This window comes from Oncorhynchus clarkii, chromosome 31 (assembly GCF_045791955.1).
Source record: "Oncorhynchus clarkii lewisi isolate Uvic-CL-2024 chromosome 31, UVic_Ocla_1.0, whole genome shotgun sequence".
Taxonomy (NCBI): domain Eukaryota; kingdom Metazoa; phylum Chordata; class Actinopteri; order Salmoniformes; family Salmonidae; genus Oncorhynchus; species Oncorhynchus clarkii.
This window is the reverse complement of record NC_092177.1, coordinates 28,507,588-28,532,651: the sequence shown is the minus strand read 5'-3', so window position 1 is coordinate 28,532,651 and position 25,064 is coordinate 28,507,588. Positions and strand designations below refer to the sequence as shown.

Below are 25,064 nucleotides of genomic sequence, written 5' to 3'. Positions count from 1 at the left end.
TGTGGAGGGGTACGAGGTAATAACATGGCTAGAGTATAAACAGGGAGTAGCAGTACTGAGTCTGTGGATGGGTACGAGGTAATAACATGGCTAGAGTATAAACAGGGAGTAGCAGTACTGAGTCGATGTGGAGGGGTACGAGGTAATAACATGGCTAGAGTATAAACAGGGAGTAGCAGTACTGAGTCTGTGGATGGGTACGAGGTAATAACATGGCTAGAGTATAAACAGGGAGTAGCAGTACTGAGTCGATGTGGAGGGGTACGAGGTAATAACATGGCTAGAGTATAAACAGGGAGTAGCAGTACTGAGTCTGTGGAGGGGTACGAGGTAATAACATGGCTAGAGTATAAACAGGGAGTAGCAGTACTGAGTCTGTGGATGGGTACGAGGTAATAACATGGCTAGAGTATAAACAGGGAGTAGCAGTACTGAGTCGATGTGGAGGGGTACGAGGTAATAACATGGCTACAGTATAAACAGGGAGTAGCAGTACTGAGTCTGTGGATGGGTACGAGGTAATAACATGGCTAGAGTATAAACAGGGAGTAGCAGTACTGAGTCGATGTGGAGGGGTACGAGGTAATAACATGGCTAGAGTATAAACAGGGAGTAGCAGTACTGAGTCTGTGGAGGGGTACGAGGTAATAACATGGCTAGAGTATAAACAGGGAGTAGCAGTACTGAGTCGATGTGGATGGGTACGAGGTAATAACATGGCTAGAGTATAAACAGGGAGTAGCAGTACTGAGTCGATGTGGAGGGGTACGAGGTAATAACATGGCTAGAGTATAAACAGGGAGTAGCAGTACTGAGTCTGTGGATGGGTACGAGGTAATAACATGGCTAGAGTATAAACAGGGAGTAGCAGTACTGAGTCGATGTGGAGGGGTACGAGGTAATAACATGGCTACAGTATAAACAGGGAGTAGCAGTACTGAGTCTATGGATGGGTACGAGGTAATAACATGGCTAGAGTATAAACAGGGAGTAGCAGTACTGAGTCGATGTGGAGGGGTACGAGGTAATAACATGGCTAGAGTATAAACAGGGAGTAGCAGTACTGAGTCTGTGGAGGGGTACGAGGTAATAACATGGCTAGAGTATAAACAGGGAGTAGCAGTACTGAGTCGATGTGGATGGGTACGAGGTAATAACATGGCTAGAGTATAAACAGGGAGTAGCAGTACTGAGTCGATGTGGAGGGGTACGAGGTAATAACATGGCTAGAGTATAAACAGGGAGTAGCAGTACTGAGTCTGTGGATGGGTACGAGGTAATAACATGGCTAGAGTATAAACAGGGAGTAGCAGTACTGAGTCGATGTGGATGGGTACGAGGTAATAACAAGGCTAGAGTATAAACAGGGAGTAGCAGTACTGAGTCGATGTGGATGGGTACGAGGTAATAACATGGCTAGAGTATAAACAGGGAGTAGCAGTACTGAGTCTGTGGAGGGGTACGAGGTAATAACATGGCTAGAGTATAAACAGGGAGTAGCAGTACTGAGTCGATGTGGAGGGGTACGAGGTAATAACATGGCTAGAGTATAAACAGGGAGTAGCAGTACTGAGTCTGTGGATGGGTACGAGGTAATAACATGGCTAGAGTATAAACAGGGAGTAGCAGTACTGAGTCGATGTGGAGGGGTACGAGGTAATAACATGGCTAGAGTATAAACAGGGAGTAGCAGTACTGAGTCTGTGGAGGGGTACGAGGTAATAACATGGCTAGAGTATAAACAGGGAGTAGCAGTACTGAGTCTGTGGATGGGTACGAGGTAATAACATGGCTAGAGTATAAACAGGGAGTAGCAGTACTGAGTCGATGTGGAGGGGTACGAGGTAATAACATGGCTACAGTATAAACAGGGAGTAGCAGTACTGAGTCTGTGGATGGGTACGAGGTAATAACATGGCTAGAGTATAAACAGGGAGTAGCAGTACTGAGTCGATGTGGAGGGGTACGAGGTAATAACATGGCTAGAGTATAAACAGGGAGTAGCAGTACTGAGTCTGTGGAGGGGTACGAGGTAATAACATGGCTAGAGTATAAACAGGGAGTAGCAGTACTGAGTCGATGTGGATGGGTACGAGGTAATAACATGGCTAGAGTATAAACAGGGAGTAGCAGTACTGAGTCGATGTGGAGGGGTACGAGGTAATAACATGGCTAGAGTATAAACAGGGAGTAGCAGTACTGAGTCTGTGGATGGGTACGAGGTAATAACATGGCTAGAGTATAAACAGGGAGTAGCAGTACTGAGTCGATGTGGAGGGGTACGAGGTAATAACATGGCTACAGTATAAACAGGGAGTAGCAGTACTGAGTCTATGGATGGGTACGAGGTAATAACATGGCTAGAGTATAAACAGGGAGTAGCAGTACTGAGTCGATGTGGAGGGGTACGAGGTAATAACATGGCTAGAGTATAAACAGGGAGTAGCAGTACTGAGTCTGTGGAGGGGTACGAGGTAATAACATGGCTAGAGTATAAACAGGGAGTAGCAGTACTGAGTCGATGTGGAGGGGTACGAGGTAATAACATGGCTAGAGTATAAACAGGGAGTAGCAGTACTGAGTCTGTGGATGGGTACGAGGTAATAACATGGCTAGAGTATAAACAGGGAGTAGCAGTACTGAGTCGATGTGGATGGGTACGAGGTAATAACAAGGCTAGAGTATAAACAGGGAGTAGCAGTACTGAGTCGATGTGGATGGGTACGAGGTAATAACATGGCTAGAGTATAAACAGGGAGTAGCAGTACTGAGTCTGTGGATGGGTACGAGGTAATAACATGGCTAGAGTATAAACAGGGAGTAGCAGTACTAAGTCGATGTGGAGGAGTACGAGGTAATAACATGGCTAGAGTATAAACAGGGAATAGCAGTACTGAGTCTGTGGAGGGGTACGAGGTAATAACATGGCTAGAGTATAAACAGGGAGTAGCAGTACTGAGTCTGTGGATGGGTACGAGGTAATAACATGGCTAGAGTATAAACAGGGAGTAGCAGTACTGAGTCGATGTGGAGGGGTACGAGGTAATAACATGGCTAGAGTATAAACAGGGAGTAGCAGTACTGAGTCTGTGGATGGGTACGAGGTAATAACATGGCTAGAGTATGAACAGGGAGTAGCAGTACTGAGTCTGTGGATGGGTACGAGGTAATAACATGGCTAGAGTATAAACAGGGAGTAGCAGTACTGAGTCGATGTGGAGGGGTACGAGGTAATAACATGGCTAGAGTGTAAACAGGGAGTAGCAGTACTGAGTCTGTGGAGGGGTACGAGGTAATAACATGGCTAGAGTATAAACAGGGAGTAGCAGTACTGAGTCGATGTGGATGGGTACGAGGTAATAACATGGCTAGAGTATAAACAGGGAGTAGCAGTACTGAGTCGATGTGGATGGGTACGAGGTAATAACATGGCTAGAGTATAAACAGGGAGTAGCAGTACTGAGTCGATGTGGAGGGGTACGAGGTAATAACATGGCTAGAGTATAAACAGGGAGTAGCAGTACTGAGTCTGTGGTGAGGTACGAGGTAATAACATGGCTAGAGTATAAACAGGGAGTAGCAGTACTGAGTCGATGTGGAGGGGTACGAGGTAATAACATGGCTAGAGTATAAACAGGGAGTAGCAGTACTGAGTCGATGTGGAGGGGTACGAGGTAATAACATGGCTAGAGTATAAACAGGGAGTAGCAGTACTGAGTCGATGTGGAGGGGAACGAGGTAATAACATGGCTAGAGTATAAACAGGGAGTAGCAGTACTGAGTCTGTGGATGGGTACGAGGTAATAACATGGCTAGAGTATAAACAGGGAGTAGCAGTACTGAGTCGATGTGGATGGGTATGAGGTAATAACATGGCTAGAGTATAAACAGGGAGTAGCAGTACTGAGTCGATGTGTAGGGGTACGAGGTAATAACATGGCTAGAGTATAAACAGGGAGTAGCAGTACTGAGTCTGTGGATGGGTACGAGGTAATAACATGGCTAGAGTATAAACAGGGAGTAGCAGTACTGAGTCGATGTGGAGGGGTACGAGGTAATAACATGGCTAGAGTATAAACAGGGAGTAGCAGTACTGAGTCTGTGGAGGGGTACGAGGTAATAACATGGCTAGAGTATAAACAGGGAGTAGCAGTACTGAGTCTGTGGATGGGTACGAGGTAATAACATGGCTAGAGTATAAACAGGGAGTAGCAGTACTGAGTCGATGTGGAGGGGTACGAGGTAATAACATGGCTACAGTATAAACAGGGAGTAGCAGTACTGAGTCTGTGGATGGGTACGAGGTAATAACATGGCTAGAGTATGAACAGGGAGTAGCAGTACTGAGTCTGTGGATGGGTACGAGGTAATAACATGGCTAGAGTATAAACAGGGAGTAGCAGTACTGAGTCGATGTGGAGGGGTACGAGGTAATAACATGGCTAGAGTATAAACAGGGAGTAGCAGTACTGAGTCTGTGGAGGGGTACGAGGTAATAACATGGCTAGAGTATAAACAGGGAGTAGCAGTACTGAGTCGATGTGGATGGGTACGAGGTAATAACATGGCTAGAGTATAAACAGGGAGTAGCAGTACTGAGTCGATGTGGAGGGGTACGAGGTAATAACATGGCTAGAGTATAAACAGGGAGTAGCAGTACTGAGTCGATGTGGAGGGGTACGAGGTAATAACATGGCTAGAGTATAAACAGGGAGTAGCAGTACTGAGTCTGTGGATGGGTACGAGGTAATAACATGGCTAGAGTGTAAACAGGGAGTAGCAGTACTGAGTCGATGTGGAGGGGTACGAGGTAATAACATGGCTAGAGTATAAACAGGGAGTAGCAGTACTGAGTCGATGTGGAGGGGTACGAGGTAATAACATGGCTAGAGTATAAACAGGGAGTAGCAGTACTGAGTCGATGTGGATGGGTACGAGGTAATAACATGGCTAGAGTATAAACAGGGAGTAGCAGTACTGAGTCGATGTGGAGGGGTACGAGGTAATAACATGGCTAGAGTATAAACAGGGAGTAGCAGTAATGAGTCGATGTGGATGGGTACGAGGTAATAACATGGCTAGAGTATAAACAGGGAGTAGCAGTACTGAGTCGATGTGGAGGGGTACGAGGTAATAACATGGCTAGAGTATAAACAGGGAGTAGCAGTACTGAGTCGATGTGGATGGGTACGAGGTAATAACATGGCTAGAGTATAAACAGGGAGTAGCAGTACTGAGTCGATGTGGAGGGGTACGAGGTAATAACATGGCTAGAGTATAAACAGGGAGTAGCAGTACTGAGTCTGTGGTGAGGTACGAGGTAATAACATGGCTAGAGTATAAACAGGGAGTAGCAGTACTGAGTCGATGTGGAGGGGTACGAGGTAATAACATGGCTAGAGTATAAACAGGGAGTAGCAGTACTGAGTCGATGTGGAGGGGTACGAGGTAATAACATGGCTAGAGTATAAACAGGGAGTAGCAGTACTGAGTCGATGTGGAGGGGAACGAGGTAATAACATGGCTAGAGTATAAACAGGGAGTAGCAGTACTGAGTCTGTGGATGGGTACGAGGTAATAACATGGCTAGAGTATAAACAGGGAGTAGCAGTACTGAGTCGATGTGGATGGGTATGAGGTAATAACATGGCTAGAGTATAAACAGGGAGTAGCAGTACTGAGTCGATGTGTAGGGGTACGAGGTAATAACATGGCTAGAGTATAAACAGGGAGTAGCAGTACTGAGTCTGTGGATGGGTACGAGGTAATAACATGGCTAGAGTATAAACAGGGAGTAGCAGTACTGAGTCGATGTGGAGGGGTACGAGGTAATAACATGGCTAGAGTATAAACAGGGAGTAGCAGTACTGAGTCTGTGGAGGGGTACGAGGTAATAACATGGCTAGAGTATAAACAGGGAGTAGCAGTACTGAGTCTGTGGATGGGTACGAGGTAATAACATGGCTAGAGTATAAACAGGGAGTAGCAGTACTGAGTCGATGTGGAGGGGTACGAGGTAATAACATGGCTACAGTATAAACAGGGAGTAGCAGTACTGAGTCTGTGGATGGGTACGAGGTAATAACATGGCTAGAGTATGAACAGGGAGTAGCAGTACTGAGTCTGTGGATGGGTACGAGGTAATAACATGGCTAGAGTATAAACAGGGAGTAGCAGTACTGAGTCGATGTGGAGGGGTACGAGGTAATAACATGGCTAGAGTATAAACAGGGAGTAGCAGTACTGAGTCTGTGGAGGGGTACGAGGTAATAACATGGCTAGAGTATAAACAGGGAGTAGCAGTACTGAGTCGATGTGGATGGGTACGAGGTAATAACATGGCTAGAGTATAAACAGGGAGTAGCAGTACTGAGTCGATGTGGAGGGGTACGAGGTAATAACATGGCTAGAGTATAAACAGGGAGTAGCAGTACTGAGTCGATGTGGAGGGGTACGAGGTAATAACATGGCTAGAGTATAAACAGGGAGTAGCAGTACTGAGTCTGTGGATGGGTACGAGGTAATAACATGGCTAGAGTGTAAACAGGGAGTAGCAGTACTGAGTCGATGTGGAGGGGTACGAGGTAATAACATGGCTAGAGTATAAACAGGGAGTAGCAGTACTGAGTCGATGTGGAGGGGTACGAGGTAATAACATGGCTAGAGTATAAACAGGGAGTAGCAGTACTGAGTCGATGTGGATGGGTACGAGGTAATAACATGGCTAGAGTATAAACAGGGAGTAGCAGTACTGAGTCGATGTGGAGGGGTACGAGGTAATAACATGGCTAGAGTATAAACAGGGAGTAGCAGTAATGAGTCGATGTGGATGGGTACGAGGTAATAACATGGCTAGAGTATAAACAGGGAGTAGCAGTACTGAGTCGATGTGGAGGGGTACGAGGTAATAACATGGTTAGAGTATAAATAGGGAGTAGCAGTACTGAGTCGATGTGGAGGGGTACGAGGTAATAACATGGCTAGAGTATAAACAGGGAGTAGCAGTACTGAGTCGATGTGGATGGGTACGAGGTAATAACATGGCTAGAGTATAAACAGGGAGTAGCAGTACTGAGTCGATGTGTAGGGGTACGAGGTAATAACATGGCTAGAGTATAAACAGGGAGTAGCAGTACTGAGTCGATGTGGAGGGGTACGAGGTAATAACATGGCTAGAGTATAAACAGGGAGTAGCAGTACTGAGTCGATGTGATTGGGTACGAGGTAATAACATGGCTAGAGTATAAACAGGGAGTAGCAGTACTGAGTCGATGTGGGGTGGTACGAGGTAATAACATGGCTAGAGTATAAACAGGGAGTAGCAGTACTGAGTCTGTGGAGGGGTATGAGGTAATAACATGGCTAGAGTATAAACAGGGAGTAGCAGTACTGAGTCTGTGTGGAGGGGTACGAGGTAATATCATGGCTAGAGTATAAACAGGGAGTAGCAGTACTGAGTCTGTGGATGGGTACGAGGTAATAACATGGCTAGAGTATAAACAGGGAGTAGCAGTACTGAGTCTGTGGAGGGGTACGAGGTAATAACATGGCTAGAGTATAAACAGGGAGTAGCAGTACTGAGTCGATGTGGAGGGGTACGAGGTAATAACATGGCTACAGTATAAACAGGGAGTAGCAGTACTGAGTCTGTGGATGGGTACGAGGTAATAACATGGCTAGAGTATGAACAGGGAGTAGCAGTACTGAGTCTGTGGATGGGTACGAGGTAATAACATGGCTAGAGTATAAACAGGGAGTAGCAGTACTGAGTCGATGTGGAGGGGTACGAGGTAATAACATGGCTAGAGTATAAACAGGGAGTAGCAGTACTGAGTCTGTGGAGGGGTACGAGGTAATAACATGGCTAGAGTATAAACAGGGAGTAGCAGTACTGAGTCGATGTGGATGGGTACGAGGTAATAACATGGCTAGAGTATAAACAGGGAGTAGCAGTACTGAGTCGATGTGGAGGGGTACGAGGTAATAACATGGCTAGAGTATAAACAGGGAGTAGCAGTACTGAGTCGATGTGGAGGGGTACGAGGTAATAACATGGCTAGAGTATAAACAGGGAGTAGCAGTACTGAGTCTGTGGATGGGTACGAGGTAATAACATGGCTAGAGTGTAAACAGGGAGTAGCAGTACTGAGTCGATGTGGAGGGGTACGAGGTAATAACATGGCTAGAGTATAAACAGGGAGTAGCAGTACTGAGTCGATGTGGAGGGGTACGAGGTAATAACATGGCTAGAGTATAAACAGGGAGTAGCAGTACTGAGTCGATGTGGATGGGTACGAGGTAATAACATGGCTAGAGTATAAACAGGGAGTAGCAGTACTGAGTCGATGTGGAGGGGTACGAGGTAATAACATGGCTAGAGTATAAACAGGGAGTAGCAGTAATGAGTCGATGTGGATGGGTACGAGGTAATAACATGGCTAGAGTATAAACAGGGAGTAGCAGTACTGAGTCGATGTGGAGGGGTACGAGGTAATAACATGGTTAGAGTATAAATAGGGAGTAGCAGTACTGAGTCGATGTGGAGGGGTACGAGGTAATAACATGGCTAGAGTATAAACAGGGAGTAGCAGTACTGAGTCGATGTGGAGGGGTACGAGGTAATAACATGGCTAGAGTATAAACAGGGAGTAGCAGTACTGAGTCGATGTGGAGGGGTACGAGGTAATAACATGGCTAGAGTATAAACAGGGAGTAGCAGTACTGAGTCTGTGGAGGGGTACGAGGTAATAACATGGCTAGAGTATAAACAGGGAGTAGCAGTACTGAGTCGATGTGGATGGGTACGAGGTAATAACATGGCTAGAGTATGAACAGGGAGTAGCAGTACTGAGTCTGTGGATGGGTACGAGGTAATAACATGGCTAGAGTATAAACAGGGAGTAGCAGTACTGAGTCGATGTGGAGGGGTACGAGGTAATAACATGGCTAGAGTATAAACAGGGAGTAGCAGTACTGAGTCTGTGGAGGGGTACGAGGTAATAACATGGCTAGAGTATAAACAGGGAGTAGCAGTACTGAGTCGATGTGGATGGGTACGAGGTAATAACATGGCTAGAGTATAAACAGGGAGTAGCAGTACTGAGTCGATGTGGAGGGGTACGAGGTAATAACATGGCTAGAGTATAAACAGGGAGTAGCAGTACTGAGTCGATGTGGAGGGGTACGAGGTAATAACATGGCTAGAGTATAAACAGGGAGTAGCAGTACTGAGTCTGTGGATGGGTACGAGGTAATAACATGGCTAGAGTGTAAACAGGGAGTAGCAGTACTGAGTCGATGTGGAGGGGTACGAGGTAATAACATGGCTAGAGTATAAACAGGGAGTAGCAGTACTGAGTCGATGTGGAGGGGTACGAGGTAATAACATGGCTAGAGTATAAACAGGGAGTAGCAGTACTGAGTCGATGTGGATGGGTACGAGGTAATAACATGGCTAGAGTATAAACAGGGAGTAGCAGTACTGAGTCGATGTGGAGGGGTACGAGGTAATAACATGGCTAGAGTATAAACAGGGAGTAGCAGTAATGAGTCGATGTGGATGGGTACGAGGTAATAACATGGCTAGAGTATAAACAGGGAGTAGCAGTACTGAGTCGATGTGGAGGGGTACGAGGTAATAACATGGTTAGAGTATAAATAGGGAGTAGCAGTACTGAGTCGATGTGGAGGGGTACGAGGTAATAACATGGCTAGAGTATAAACAGGGAGTAGCAGTACTGAGTCGATGTGGATGGGTACGAGGTAATAACATGGCTAGAGTATAAACAGGGAGTAGCAGTACTGAGTCGATGTGTAGGGGTACGAGGTAATAACATGGCTAGAGTATAAACAGGGAGTAGCAGTACTGAGTCGATGTGGAGGGGTACGAGGTAATAACATGGCTAGAGTATAAACAGGGAGTAGCAGTACTGAGTCGATGTGATTGGGTACGAGGTAATAACATGGCTAGAGTATAAACAGGGAGTAGCAGTACTGAGTCGATGTGGGGTGGTACGAGGTAATAACATGGCTAGAGTATAAACAGGGAGTAGCAGTACTGAGTCTGTGGAGGGGTATGAGGTAATAACATGGCTAGAGTATAAACAGGGAGTAGCAGTACTGAGTCTGTGTGGAGGGGTACGAGGTAATATCATGGCTAGAGTATAAACAGGGAGTAGCAGTACTGAGTCTGTGGATGGGTACGAGGTAATAACATGGCTAGAGTATAAACAGGGAGTAGCAGTACTGAGTCTGTGGAGGGGTACGAGGTAATAACATGGCTAGAGTATAAACAGGGAGTAGCAGTACTGAGTCGATGTGGAGGGGTACGAGGTAATAACATGGCTAGAGTATAAACAGGGAGTAGCAGTACTGAGTCTGTGGAGGGGTACGAGGTAATAACATGGCTAGAGTATAAACAGGGAGTAGCAGTACTGAGTCGATGTGGAGGGGTACGAGGTAATAACATGGCTAGAGTATAAACAGGGAGTAGCAGTACTGAGTCTGTGGATGGGTACGAGGTAATAACATGGCTAGAGTATAAACAGGGAGTAGCAGTACTGAGTCGATGTGGAGGGGTACGAGGTAATAACATGGCTAGAGTATAAACAGGGAGTAGCAGTACTGAGTCTGTGGATGGGTACGAGGTAATAACATGGCTAGAGTATAAACAGGGAGTAGCAGTACTGAGTCTGTGGAGGGGTACGAGGTAATAACATGGCTAGAGTATAAACAGGGAGTAGCAGTAAAGAGTCTGTGGAGGGGTACGAGGTAATAACATGGCTAGAGTATAAACAGGGAGTAGCAGTACTTAGTCTGTGGAGGGGTACGAGGTAATAACATGGCTAGAGTATAAACAGGGAGTAGCAGTACTGAGTCGATGTGGAGGGGTACGAGGTAATAACATGGCTAGAGTATAAACAGGGAGTAGCAGTACTGAGTCGATGTGGGGTGGTACGAGGTAATAACATGGCTAGAGTATAAACAGGGAGTAGCAGTACTGAGTCTGTGGAGGGGTACGAGGTAATAACATGGCTAGAGTATAAACAGGGAGTAGCAGTACTGAGTCGATGTGGAGGGGTACGAGGTAATAACATGGCTAGAGTATAAACAGGGAGTAGCAGTACTGAGTCGATGTGGAGGGGTACGAGGTAATAACATGGCTAGAGTATAAACAGAGTCGCAGTACTGAGTCAATGTGGAGGGGTACGAGGTAATAACATGGCTAGAGTATAAACAGGGAGTAGCAGTACTGAGTCGATGTGGAGGGGTACGAGGTAATAACATGACTAGAGTATAAATAGGGAGTACCAGTACTGAGTCGATGTGGAGGGGTACGAGGTAATTACATGACTAGAGTATAAACAAGGAGTTGCAGTACTGAGTCGATGTGGAGGGGTACGAGGTAATAACATGACTAGAGTATAAACAGGGAGTAGCAGTACTGAGTCGATGTGGAGGGGTACGAGGTAATAACATGGCTAGAGTATAAATGGAGTAGCAGTACTGAGTCAATGTGGAGGGGTACGAGGTAATAACATGGCTAGAGTATAAACAGGGAGTAGCAGTACTGAGTCGATGTGGAGGGGTACGAGGTAATAACATGACTAGAGTATAAACAGGGAGTACCAGTACTGAGTAGATGTGGAGGGGTACGAGGTAATAACATGACTAGAGTATAAACAGGGAGTAGCAGTACTGAGTCGATGTGGAGGGGTACGAGGTAATAACATGGCTAGAGTATAAACAGGGAGTAGCAGTACTGAGTCGATGTGGATGGGTACGAGGTAATACCATGGCTAGAGTATAAACAGGGAGTAGCAGTACTGAGTCGATGTGGATGGGTACGAGGTAATAACATGGCTAGAGTATAAACAGGGAGTAGCAGTACTGAGTCGACGTGTAGGGGTACGAGGTAATAACATGGCTAGAGTATAAACAGGGAGTAGCAGTACTGAGTCTGTGGATGGGTACGAGGTAATAACATGGCTAGAGTATAAACAGGGAGTAGCAGTACTGAGTCTGTGGATGGGTACGAGGTAATAACATGGCTAGAGTATAAACAGGGAGTACCAGTACTGAGTCGATGTGGAGGGGTACAAGGTAATTTAGGTAGTTATGTACATATAGGTAGGGGTAAAGTGACTAGGCAACTAGATAGATAATAGACAGCAGCAGCAGCTTATGGGTTGAAAGTATGTGGTGTCAGTATGCATCTGTGCGCGTGTTATGTGTGTGTGTGTATATGTAGTGTGTGTGTGTATGTGTGTGTTTTAGTCTCAGTGTAAGCATGTATGAGTATGTAGGTTGAATCCAGTGTGTCAATTCAGAAACTATCAAGCGCTATGATGAAACTGTCTCTCAAGAGGACCGCTACAGGAAAGGAAGACCCAGAGTTACCTCTGCTCAGAGGATATGTTCATTAGAGTTACCAGCCTTAGAAATTGCAACCCAAATAAATGCTTCACAGAGTTCAAGTAACAGACACATCTTAACATCAACAGTTCAGAGGAGACTGCGTGAATCAGGCCTTCATGGTCGAATTGCTGCAAAGAAACAACTACTAATGGACACCAATAATAAGAAGAGACTTGCTTGCGCCAAGAAACATGAGCTATGGACGTTAGACCGGTGGAAATCTGTCCTTTGGTCTGATGAGTCCAAATTTGCGATTTTTGGTTCCAACTGCCATGTCTTTCTGAGACGCAGAGTAGGTGAACGGATTTGTGGTTCCCACCGTGAAGCACGGAGGAGGAGGTGTGATGGGGTGGGGGTGATTTCTGGTCACACTGTCAGTGACTTATTTAGAATTCAAGGCACACTTAACCTGCATGGCTACTTCAGCACTCTGTAGTGATACGCCATCCTATCTGGTTTGCACTTAGTGGGAATATCAATTGTTTTTCAACAGTACAATGACCCAACACACCTCCAGGCTGTGTAAGGGCTATTTGACCAAGAAGGAAAGTGATGGAGTGCTACATCAGATGACCTGGCCTCCACAACCACCCGACCTCAACCCAATTGAGATGGTTTGAGATGAGTTGGACCGCAGAGTGAAGGAAAAGCAGCCAACAATTGCTCAGAATATGTGGGACCTCCTTCAAGACTGTTGGAAAAGCATTCCAGGTCAAACTGGTTGAGAGAATGCCAAGAGTGTGCAAAGCTGTCATCAAGGCAAGGGTTGGCTCCTTTGAAGAATCTCAAATCTGAATATATATTTTGATTTGTTTAACACTTTTTTTGGTTACTACATAATTCCATGTGTTATTTCATAGTTTTGATGTCTTCACTATTATTCTACAATGTAGAAAATAGTAATATGAAGAAAAACACTTGAATGAGTAGGTGTGTCCAAACTTTTGACTGGTACTGTATATATAGGGGTAAGGTGACTAGGCATCAGGATATATGATAAACAGAGAAGCTGCAGCGTGAATGATGATAGTATGTGAGTGTGTGTAGAGTCAGTATAAATATCTGTGGGTGTTATGTATGTGTTGGAATGTCAGTGTGTGCGAGTGTGTAGAGTCCTGTGAGTGTGCATAAAGACACAAATTAAAAATAAAATACAAGGGTCAACTCAGACTGGTACCGCTTGCCATGCAGAAGCATAGATAACTGTTTATGGCTTAGGTGGCTGGAGTCTTTAATCACTTTCCTTCCACACCACCTGGTATAGAGGTCCTGGATGGCAGGGAGCTCGGCCCCAGTGATGTACTGCGCTGTCCGCACCCCCCTCTGTAGCAACATGTAATTGAGGGCGGTGCTGTTGCCATACCAAGCAGTGACGCAGCCAGTCAAGATGCTCTCAATGGTGCAGCTGTAGAACTTTTTGAGGATTTGAGGGCCCATGCCAAACCTTTTCACCTTTCTAAGGGGGAAAAGGCGTTGTTATGCCTTCTTCACGACTGTGCAAGTGTGAGTGGACCATTGTAAGTCCTGATTTGGACACAGAGGAACTCGAAGTTCTACTGCTGCCCCGTCGATGTGGATGGGAACATTCTCCCCCCCCCCCCCTCCCCCTTATTCCCCCCCCTTATCAATCAGGTAACATTCTGAATATACACTGAGGGTACAAAACATTAGGAACACCTTCCCAATATTGAGTTGAACCCCCCCCTTTTGGGGCATGGACTCTACAAGGTGTCGAAAGCGTTCCACAGGGATGCTGCCACATGTTGAGCAGGTGTTCTTAATGTTTGTCCACTAAGTGTTCAGCTATGGTTTGGGGAAGGGTTAAAGGGAGAGGAGAAAAAAGGGGTTGAATGCATTACACACAACACACAGGTTTAACAGGTCGTACACACACACACCAGTGATAATACACACAACACATACACACACACACCAGTGATAATTGGCACATCCCATTAGCGGTACACCCCCCACTGTTTACTGAAACATATCTAAACACATGCAGCAACACACCTACACACACAGACACACACACACACACACACACACACACACACACACACACACACAGACAGACGCACACACACACACACAGACAGACACACAGACAGACAGACACACACACACACACACACACACCACTGCCGATCACACACATCTGTCCAAACAAACACATCTTGGCGCCCACAAATACAGTTACATTACAAGTCAACTCCAAACACAGCCTTCTCTCTCTGTCTCCAACAAACAACATCACATCCTGCCTCAACCACTCAGCTCACAAACAAAACGGGTTATGCAACCAGCCACTAACCACCAGGGGTACAGGCGGAGGCAGTAACAACAACCTGGATCCTTGGGATGTCATTACCCCGTTTAAAATGATTAAGGTAAGGGTTAAGTGTAGGGACGTCCTAAGGATCTCCAATACCACTAACCAACATTAACTCCTCAGCCAAGTGGAGCTGGGTCATGTTCATTTGGCACCAAATGAAGAAAACTAGGAGGGACAAAAAGGTCTTGTCCAGTAAGAAATGCTAATTTTCATTTTCAGTGGCAAAACGTTGTGCTACCGTGTGCGTTATTAAACTAGACCCTGGATGATTTTTTCATTTGCTCTGCCTGTCGCCCCTGCTCTCCCCAGATGGGAGACCCCTTCTCCTACAAGCGGGATTTGTGGATATTGGACAAGGATGAGAAGATGAAGGAATTTTCCACATTTCCAGGGATTAGCACTGTGCTGCCTTCTATGATTGTCTCCATAATCCTCAAGGAGTCTGACATACAATATATAGCTCAGTACCCTATGAATCATACTGAACCCTGAGACACTGTCCTTTCTTGGCCTAAAACATCTCTCTCTCTCTCTCTCTCTCTCTCTCTCTCTCTCTCTCTCTCTCTCTCTCTCTCTCTCTCTCTCTCTCTCTCTCTCTCTCTCTCTCTCTCTCTCTCTCTCTCTCTCTCTCTCTCTCTCTCTCTCTCTCTCTCTCTCTCCAGTCATAATGAGGCTTATGGGAATGGCCTGCCTGCTGGTTCCTAGTACCTTCCTTCTTCTCACCTACGAGAGCACCTTTCCTCAATCTCCTCCTTTCCCATTTGCCATCTCTCACTCTCTTCCCTCCCCTTGTCGTGTCATATTATCTTCTATTCTCCATCACTTCCTATCTGCCATCCCCTCCTTCAATCCTTCCCTCCATCTGGGGAGACATCTTCTTTCTGAGAGGGACTCTGAGTCGGCAGAGGCTCTCCGTGGAGCTCTGTTGTTGCCAGAGGCTATGAAGAAATCTATTTAAATGTTGGCAGAATGAAAGAGGGAAGTGGGGATGAAATAGAGCGGAAAAGAGAGGAGAGCCATCAATGGGGATCTAAACCGGGCATTCCAGCCCACTCCTCAGAGAGACAGGATTAGGTGGCGTTTCTGAGACAGGGGCCTGAGTCAGAAGGACACTCTCTGTTTCTTTCTCAGTCTCTCTCTTTTATATTTCTCTCTTTTTTCTCTCTCTCTCTCTCTCTCTCTCACTCCTCAGCTCTCTCACACGCAAACGCTCTATGTCTCTCCCTCTGTCTCTCTCTCACACACGCCATCTCATGCACACACACACACACACACACACACACACACATTAAATCCCTCAGTAGGTTTGACGTGTTCTGCGCTGATAAGAAAACACAGTAATTGGCGATGTACCATATTCAAGCATGCACAGGCCTATATGAATGACTATGACTATCACAGCTATTTCATATTGGTTAATGACACTACACTGGTGAATCCATTCTAATCAAGCCTCAATTTCAAAGATAGTAGTGAATATTGATTAATATTTCCATCGTATACCTTAATATAGTCTCTGTCTCTCTCTCTCGTTCTCTCTCTCCAGCTTCCATTAATAACATCTCTCTCTCTCCCCTTCTCTCTCCATGCTTCCATCTCCCCCTCCCCCTGTCCTACTATAAGAGGCCTAAGAGGAATTGTATGGTCAATCCGCCTTCTGCATTGTGGCAATGCCGCATTTACGGTGATACGGCCTCTGCAGAAGTCAGGGCATTCATACTACTTGTGCTTTGTATAGCAGATCAGAGCTGTTGTGAAGGACGTTGTCAAGGAAGTTAGTTTGTGTTTATACAGGACCTCCCGCCCCACCTACCTTCAACCACACTGTTACAAAATTTGGTAGGCGCACTGATATGCGGTTCAGAGCTCGATTTGGCCTCTGCATGCGTACGGAGACTCCGCGATTGCGTCACACCCTTCATAAGGAGCCTACGTCCACAAATTTCTGATCAAGCATTTCAATTGGCTTTAAGGCCTATCCTCAGAGCTGCCAATTGACGGCATTGGTCGTGAGACACATACATTTGACACGCTTCTCACGCCACACCTCTTATATCTCACCCATTGGAAAGTACTGCTTTTATTATTTGTATTTGTCCATTGTATAGTGCGTATACAATTTTTACTTTTCAACTGTGCTCCAAATCGTTTTGAAATCGAAGCATCTGCGACCGCAATTTAATATCACGCGCGGTACCTCTATCATTGTCGCGTCTTGCCACAGCGCACATTGAAGCATATTATTGGTTTAGTTATGTAAGGGATCAAACGGGATTGGATGCGAGTTGTAAAGAAACGCCCATCAAGATTAGAGTGGAGCTGAATGGAGAGAGAACGTTCTCCACTCAGACGATGAAACGGTTTAAAGAGCAGTATGTACAGTGTGTACAGTGTTGTCAACACAATTCGATTTCCGTTACTCCCGTCCCTATTCAGCCTTTTGACAGCATGTACTAAAATCGATTTAATCCACACTTGCATTAGTCCCCTCGTTTGGTGATTGGTATTTAGGCTGGGACAACGAAAAAGCAGCAGACAGACAGACAGACCTACAGCACGTTTTAAAAGGGAAGTTTGGTAGTGACCTGCTGAATGGTACATATCAAAATCATTTTGTCAACCCAAAAGTGTAAGTTTTGATTCTAGAGGGGGTACAATAAATATACTAATACCTGGGGGAAGATTGATGTAATCTTCTCTTCAGGAGATTTCGTTATCAATTGACTTTATTTAGTCTGACCAGCGGAACAATTCTCATTCTTACCAATGGCCCAAACTATAGGGTAATTACTGTGTTTGTCAGCAACAACACGACTGTTTTCCCCACACTACCAGACAGTAGTTCATTACTGCACGTCTTCCCCGTTTTGCCAGTGGAATCACAGATTTGAAATCTGACAGGCCTTCGTGTCTGGTTGAAAATGATTTATACGAGGCTTTGTATTTTTACAGCCTTTCATGGACAGTTTTGAATAAGTCATGCAAATAAGCATTGGATATTCATTTCTCCAGGCCTTGAACATCCTTTTTTTTGACATATTAGTATAATGCGGATTCTAGTCAGAAATGGTAGGGGGGGACTTGCAACTCATAAACACATCCTATTTTGTCTATGTAAGATGATGGCAAGGATATTCAACTCGTTGGCATAAACCCTAGGATATTGATGTTTATTAGATTTCTCTTCAAGGTTGGGTGATTTTGAGAAATTAATTGTTATAACAAGAACATCTTCAAACACCAATCATTTGGGAAGCATAGATCAGGGAAGGACAATCCTCCTGGGGAGGAAGCCGGATTTTCTTCCAGACCTATTTTAAAGAGATAGTTCACCAAAATGACAAAATATAAAAGGTTTGTATCCTTACCTTGAAAGCAGTGTATGGACAAGAAGACAGCAATCTCTGATTTGGTGACCCACTGCCATTAGCACTATAATAGTATTTGATTTGCAGAGCATTCCCACTGACCTTCCCTCTGTCTCCCCATGTCATTTCACTACTGTCTGAATAGGGTCAAGCCACATAAGAAAAATGTTTAAAATAATATTTAATCCCCTGAAAATCTCAAAGTAACAAAGTCATCGAATTTTGAGTGTTCATTTAATGTTAAAGGTTTGTCTGAATACCCCTGACCTCTAAAATGGTCCTCCCCCAGACCCCGTCTAGGCAAAGTCTCAATCCAAGCTTTCTTCAAAAGATGGCAGTCCTGCCCATGCTGCCCAGTGTGGAACGAGAAGGAAGCCAATAAATGCTTTCACATGGTGTCCAACCCGGACATACACTTGCCTCTCTGGTACACAAAGAGTGGAGGGCCTTCGCTGATAGAATGAGGGGGAAATACTGGGAGGAGAAGGAGAAATACTGGAGGAGAAGGAGAAATACTGGGAGGAGAAGGAGAAATACTGGGAGGAGAAGGAGAAATACTGGAGGAGAAGGAGAAATACTGTGAGGAGAAGGAGAAATACTGGGAGGAGAAGGAGAAATACTGGAGGAGAAGGAGAAATACTGGGAGGAGAAGGAGAAATACTGGGAGGAGAAGGAGAAATACTGGAGGAGAAGGAGAAATACTGGGAGGAGAAGGAGAAATACTGGAGGAGAAGGAGAAATACTGGGAGGAGAAGGAGAAATACTGGGAGGAGAAGGAGAAATACTGGGAGGAGAAGGAGAAATACTGGAGGAGAAGGAGAAATACTGGAGGAGAAGGAGAAATACTGGAGGAGAAGGAGAAATACTGGAGGAGAAAGAGAAATACTGGGAGGAGAAGGAGAAATACTGGGAGGAGAAGGAGAAATACTGGAGGAGAAGGAGAAATACTGGAGGAGAAAGAGAAATACTGGAGGAGAAGGAGAAATACTGGAGGAGAAGGAGAAATACTGGAGGAGAAGGAGAAATACTGGAGGAGAAAGAGGGGAAGAAAGGGGAGGAAGAGGAAGAAGAGAAAGAGGATGCAGCGTAGGATGAGAGCAAGGAGATCGAAGTGAAGGAGGAGGATGAATGCAAAGATGAAAAACCATGGAACATGGTTGTAACGAAGGGTGAAACCGCCATCACTGTTAGAGTGAAAGATAAGGCTACAATGAAGGATGAAACAGCCAATAAGAAGGCAGAGAGCAGTCTGGAAACCCAGACCAATCAGAGGTCTCCGTCCGTGGGAGAGAGGATGAACTGGCAGCAGAAGTTAAGACATCACGTTCCTGCAGAAGGAGGGTAACGTCCTGCTAACAGAGCAATACAGCGAGGCCACAGGGAATTCCAAGGAGGCCCTGGAGCATGTGGACTTCATTCAGAACAAGGTGTGTTAGCTCATTCAGCGGTCAGTTTAGTGGTATTTTAATTCAGTGATGTGTTCCAACGGTGTGTCCATGAAGTGGAATGTTCATTCATTCATTGGTCTGTTCATTCAGGGTAAGGTTTTCATTCAGTGTGAAACAACCTTAATCTAGTCACAGAACTGATAATACACTTGGAAATAAGTGTTTAGAGAGAAAACAACGCTTTATTAGAGTGGCAAGCTGAAAAACAGAATAAATGTGGTTATGAAATGGTTAGGAATGATGACGACAATCCATAAAGGCAATAGGACATTTGTTGGATAATGTTTGTGTTTTTGGATATTCTTTTGAACACAAGGTGACTCCTCTAAGAGACTTGATGCGTAAGAGCCATCGGTTCATGCCATCTCACAAGCTCTAATCATGTTCCATTGTTGCCACTCCACTGACGAGAGAAGAGCAAGGCTATAGGGTTGTAGGTACACTGGCAGAACAGAACCGGAACAGACAGAGGAGAGATGGAGCTAAAAATAACAGAGACCCTTGGAGATTTAGTGACAGCGCTCGCCCAGGCATCTCTTACTCTCTGTTACCCCCCTCCTCCCACTCTTTCTGTCTCTCCCCCTCGCTCTCTCTCTCAAGCCTTCTCCATTTTCTCTCTCTGTCTCCCTCTGTCTCTCTCCCCCACCCACTTTTTCCCTCACTCTATGTATTCCTCCCCTCTCTACATCCCCCTCCCTCCCGTCATCAATATATCTGCCTCTCCCTCCCTCTTTCCATCCCTATATTTCTCTCTCTGCCCCCCCCCCCCCCCCCCCCCCCTTCTCCCTCCTTTCCTCCCTCCCCATCCCTCTCTCATGGAGGTGGACTATAAAGGGAGGAGGGAGGACTGGGACTCTGGAGAAGGTGCGCGTGCCGAACACTCTCAACCTCAGCCCGTGTCTGCTGGAGCTCAGGGAATATCAGGAAGTTGTGGCGCTCAACACCAAGCTGCTCAAGAAACACACATGTACTTTTCTCACACACACTACCTCTCATTCTGTATGTTTTTCTCTTCCTTTGTTTCTTACCGGTCCACGTCTCTGTCGGGTTCCCTCTCTTCTCCCTGTACCGGTCTCCTCTTCATCTGTTTCTCCCTTCATCACCCTCTCTCTCCCTGTACCTGTCTCCTCTTTGTCTCTTTCTCCCTTCATCACTCTCTCTTCTCCCTGTACCGGTCTCCTCTTCGTCTGTTTCTCTCTTCATCACCCTCTCTTCTCCCTGTACCGGTCTCCTCTTTGTCTGTTTCTCTCTTCATCACCCTCTCTTCTCCCTGTACCGGTCTCCTCTTCGTCTGTTTCTCCCTTCATCACCCTCTCTCTCCCTGTACCGGTCTCCTCTTCGTCTGTTTCTCCCTTCATCACCCTCTCTCTTCTCCCTGTACCGGTCTCCTCTTCGTCTGTTTCTCCCTTCATCACCCTCTCTCTTCTCTCTGTACCTGTCTCCTCTTCGTCTGTTTCTCCCTTCATCACCCTCTCTCTTCTCCCTGTACCGGTCTCCTCTTCGTCTGTTTCTCCCTTCATCACCCTCTCTCTCCCTGTACCGGTCTCCTCTTTGTCTGTTTCTCCCTTCATCACCCTCTCTCTCCCTGTACCTGTCTCCTCTTCATCTGTTTCTCTCTTCATCACTCTCTCTTCTCCCTGTACCTGTCTCCTCTTCGTCTGTTTCTCCCTTCATCACCCTCTCTCTCCCTATACCTGTCTCCTCTTTGTCTGTTTCTCTCTTCTTCACCCTCTCTTCCTGCACCTGTCTCCTCTTTGTCTGTTTTTCTCTTCATCACCCTCTCTTCCTGTACCTGTCTCCTCTTCGCCTGTTTCTCCCTTCATCACCCTCTCTCTCCCTGTACCTGTCTCCTCTTCGTCTGTTTCTCTCTTCCTCACCCTCTCTCTTCTCTCTGTACCTGTCTCCTCTTCCTCTGTTTCTCTCTTCCTCACCCTCTCTTCCTGCACCTGTCTCTTCTTCGTCTGTTTCTCTCTTCGTCACCCTCTCTCTTCTCCCTGTACCTGTCTCCTCTTCGTCTGTTTCTCTCTTCATCACCCTCTCTCTTCCTGTACCCGTCTCCTCTTCATCTGTTTCTCTCTTCATCACCCTCTCTCTTCCTGTACCGGTCTCCTCTTCGTCTGTTTCTCTCTTCATCACCCTCGCTCTTCTCTCTGTACCTGTCTCCTCTTCGTCTGTTTCTCTCTTCATCACCCTCTCTCTTCTCCCTGTACCTGTCTCCTCTTCGTCTGTTTCTCTCTTCATCACCCTCTCTCTTCTCCCTGTACCTGTCTCCTCTCTCTGTTTCATTCTCTAGGTACTGTTTTCTAAAGACAACAGTCAAGAGTGATATTCATTTTCCTTTGTATCTGAATGATTTATCACGGAGTGGATGTGATATTGATTTACTGATCATATCCTTCTCCTTCACTCTTTCTGTTCTCTCACTCCCTTTGTATTTTTCTTCTCTCTCTTCCTCTCTTACCCACTTTCTGGGTCTGTCTCCTGTTCCCTCGCTCAATCTCTAACTACACATATTTTACTCTGTCTCCATCTCTCCCTGTCTCTTCCAATATCCCTCTCTCTTATTTCCTCTCTCTCATTTCTCCCTGCCTTTTCTCCTCTTGCTATGTCCCTACTTACTTCTTTCTGACTGTTCACTCTTCCATTTCCTTCCCTCTACAAATGTCTTCCTCTACTGTATTCTCTACCCCACCCTCCTCTACACCTCCTCTATCTATTCCTGCCTCCTCTATCCCTCTTCTACTCCTGCCTCCTCTACCCCTCCCTCCTCTATCCCTCCTCTATCCCTGCCTCCTCTATCCTTACCTCCTCTACCCCTCCCTCCTCTATCCCTCCTCTACCCTTCCCTCCTCTATCCCTCCCTCCTCTATCCCGCCCTCCTCTATCCATCCTCTACCCCTCCCTCCTCTATCCCTCCTCTACCCCTGCCTCCTCTATCCTTCCCTCCTCTACCCCTCCCTCCTCTATCCCTCCTCTACCCTTCCCTCCTCTATCCCGCCCTCCTCTATCCTTCCTCTACCCCTGCCTCATCTATCCCTCCTCTACCCCTGCCTCCTCTATCACTCCCTCCTCTATGCCTCCTCTACCCCTCCCTCCTCTATCCTTACCTCCTCTACCCCTCCCTCTATCCCTCCCTCCTCTATCCCGCCCTCCTCTATCATCCTCTACCCCTCCCTCCTCTATCCCTCCTCTACCCCTGCCTTCTCTATCCTTCCCTCCTCTATCCCCCCTCCTCTACCCTTCCCTCCTCTATCCCACCCTCCTCTATCCATCCTCTACCCCTGCCTCCTCTATCCTTCCCTCCTCTATCCTTCCCTCCTCTACCCCTCCCTTCTCTATCCCTCCTCTACCCCTGCCTCCTCTACCCCTCTATCCCTCCCTCCTCTATCCCTCTTCTACCCCTGCCTCCTCTATCCCTCCTCTACCCCTGCCTCCTCTACCCCTCCTCTATCCCTCCTCTACCCCTCCCTTCTCTATCCCTCCTCTAACCCTCCTCTATCCCTGCCTCCTCTATCCCTGCCTCCACCCCTGCCTCCTCTACTGCTCCTTTATCCCTCCTCTATCCCTCCCTCCTCTACCCCTCCATCCCTCTTCTACCCTCCCTCCTCCACCCCTCCCTCCTCTATCTCTCTTCTACCCCTGCCTCCTCTATCCTTCTCTCCTGAATCACTCCCTCCTCTATCCCTCTTCTATCCCTCCCTCCTCTATCTCTCCTCTACCCCTCCCTCCTCTACCCTTCCTCTATCCCTCCCTCCTCTACCCTTCCTCTATCCCTCCCTCCTCTACCCTTTCCTCCTCTATCCCTCCTCTATCGCTTCCTCCTCTATCCCTCCTCTACCCCTTCCTCCTCTATCCTTTCCTCCTCTATCTCTCTTCTATCCTTCCCTCCTCTATCCCTCCCTCCTCTACCCCTTCCTCTATCTCTCTTCTACCCCTCCCTCTACTATCCTTCTATCCTTCCCTCCTCTACCCCTCCCTCCTCTATCCCTCCTCTATCCCTCCCTCCTCTATCCTTCCTCTATCCCTCCCTCCTCTATCCTTCCTCTATCCCTCCCTCCTCTATCTTCCCTCCTCTATCCCTCCCTCCTCGCTCTCTTCTACACCCCTCTATCCTTCCCTCCTCTACCCCTCCTTTACCCCTTCCTCCCCTATCCTTCCTTCCTCTCTCTTTTACCCCCCCTCCTATCCTTCCCTCGTCTACCCCTACCTCCTCTACTCCTTCCTCCTCCTCCTTCCCTCCTCTATCCCTCCTCTACACCTCCCCTCCTCTATCCTTCCCGCCTCTATCCTTCCCTCCTATATCCTTCCCTCCTCTTTCTCTGTAGATATCTTCAAGGCAGTGTACCAGCGGGCTAGGGCGCACTTGGCTCTGTGCAACGAGCAGGAGGCCAGGAAGCACTTCCGGATGTTGGAGCGTTTGGAGCCCAGGTTCAAGCCCATCGTCAATCAGGAAAATAAGAGGATGGTTAAGAACCTCTGGAACAAGCACGTCAGCAATAAGAAGAACTACTGGGAAACTAGAGGAAAAGTGGGGCCCTGAGGAGGAGGAAGTAAAGAAGACCGGAGGGGAGTGTTAGGAAAGAAGGGGAAGCAGACCCGACTGTAAAAGAGGGAAGTAGTGACGGAGTGAGAGAGGAGAAGAATCAAGAAGTAAAGGGGTGGGGGGAGTGCGAAGACAGCAGCCACTGCTGAGATGGAGGTGGTGGTGGAGTGGAAAAGGAGAAGGCTAGTGGGAAGAGAACAGAGAGTGTCGAGGTAGAGAGATGGACAGGCGGGGTAGATAACAGAGCAGGAGATAAAGAGACAGATATGGCAAGGAGATAATGTACAGTTGAAGTCAGAAGTTTACATACACTTAGGTTGGAGTCATTAAAACTCATTTTTCAACCACTCCACAAATTTATTGTTAACAAACTATAGTTTTGGCAAGTCGGTTAGGACATCTACTTTGTGCATGACAAGTAATTTTGCCAACAATTGTTTACAGACAGATTATTTCAATTTTAACTTACTGTTTCACAATTCCAGTGGGTCAGAAGTTTACATACACTAAGTTGACCTTTACACAGCTTGGAAAAATCCAGAAAATGATGTCATGGCTTTAGAAGCTTCTGATAGGGTAATTTTATATAATTTGAGTCAATTGGAGGTGTACCTGTGGATGTATTTCAAGGTCTACCTTCAAACTCTGTGCCTCTTTGCTTGACATCATTGGAAAATCAAAAGATATCAGCCAAGACCTCAGAAAATAAATTGTAGACCTCCACAAGTCTGGTTCATCCTTGGGAGCAATTTCCAAACGCCTGAAGGTACCACGTTCATCTGTACAAACAATAGTACACAAGTATAAACACCATGGGACCACGCAGCCATCATACCGCTCAGGAAGGAGACACGTTCTGTCTCCTAGAGATGAACGTACTTTGGTGCGAAAAGTGCAAATCAATCCCAGAACAACAGCAAAGGACCTTGTGAAGATGCTGGAGGAAACAGGTA

The 25,064-nt window shown here is 46.5% G+C and overlaps 1 protein-coding gene across 1 annotated transcript in view; it reads left to right on the top strand.

The window, feature by feature from the left end:
* The window catches only part of LOC139390895 (aryl-hydrocarbon-interacting protein-like 1), a 32,789-nt gene extending 8,681 nt beyond the window's left edge, over nt 1-24,108 (top strand). Inside the window, exons 2-5 of the mRNA XM_071138283.1 lie at nt 13,747-13,920; nt 15,062-15,192; nt 20,390-20,535; nt 23,894-24,108. Of these exons, the coding sequence (XP_070994384.1) occupies nt 13,747-13,920; nt 15,062-15,192; nt 20,390-20,535; nt 23,894-24,108 (666 nt within the window). The remainder of the gene's footprint in view (nt 1-13,746; nt 13,921-15,061; nt 15,193-20,389; nt 20,536-23,893) is intronic.
* Nucleotides 24,109-25,064: the final 956 nt, after the last annotated feature.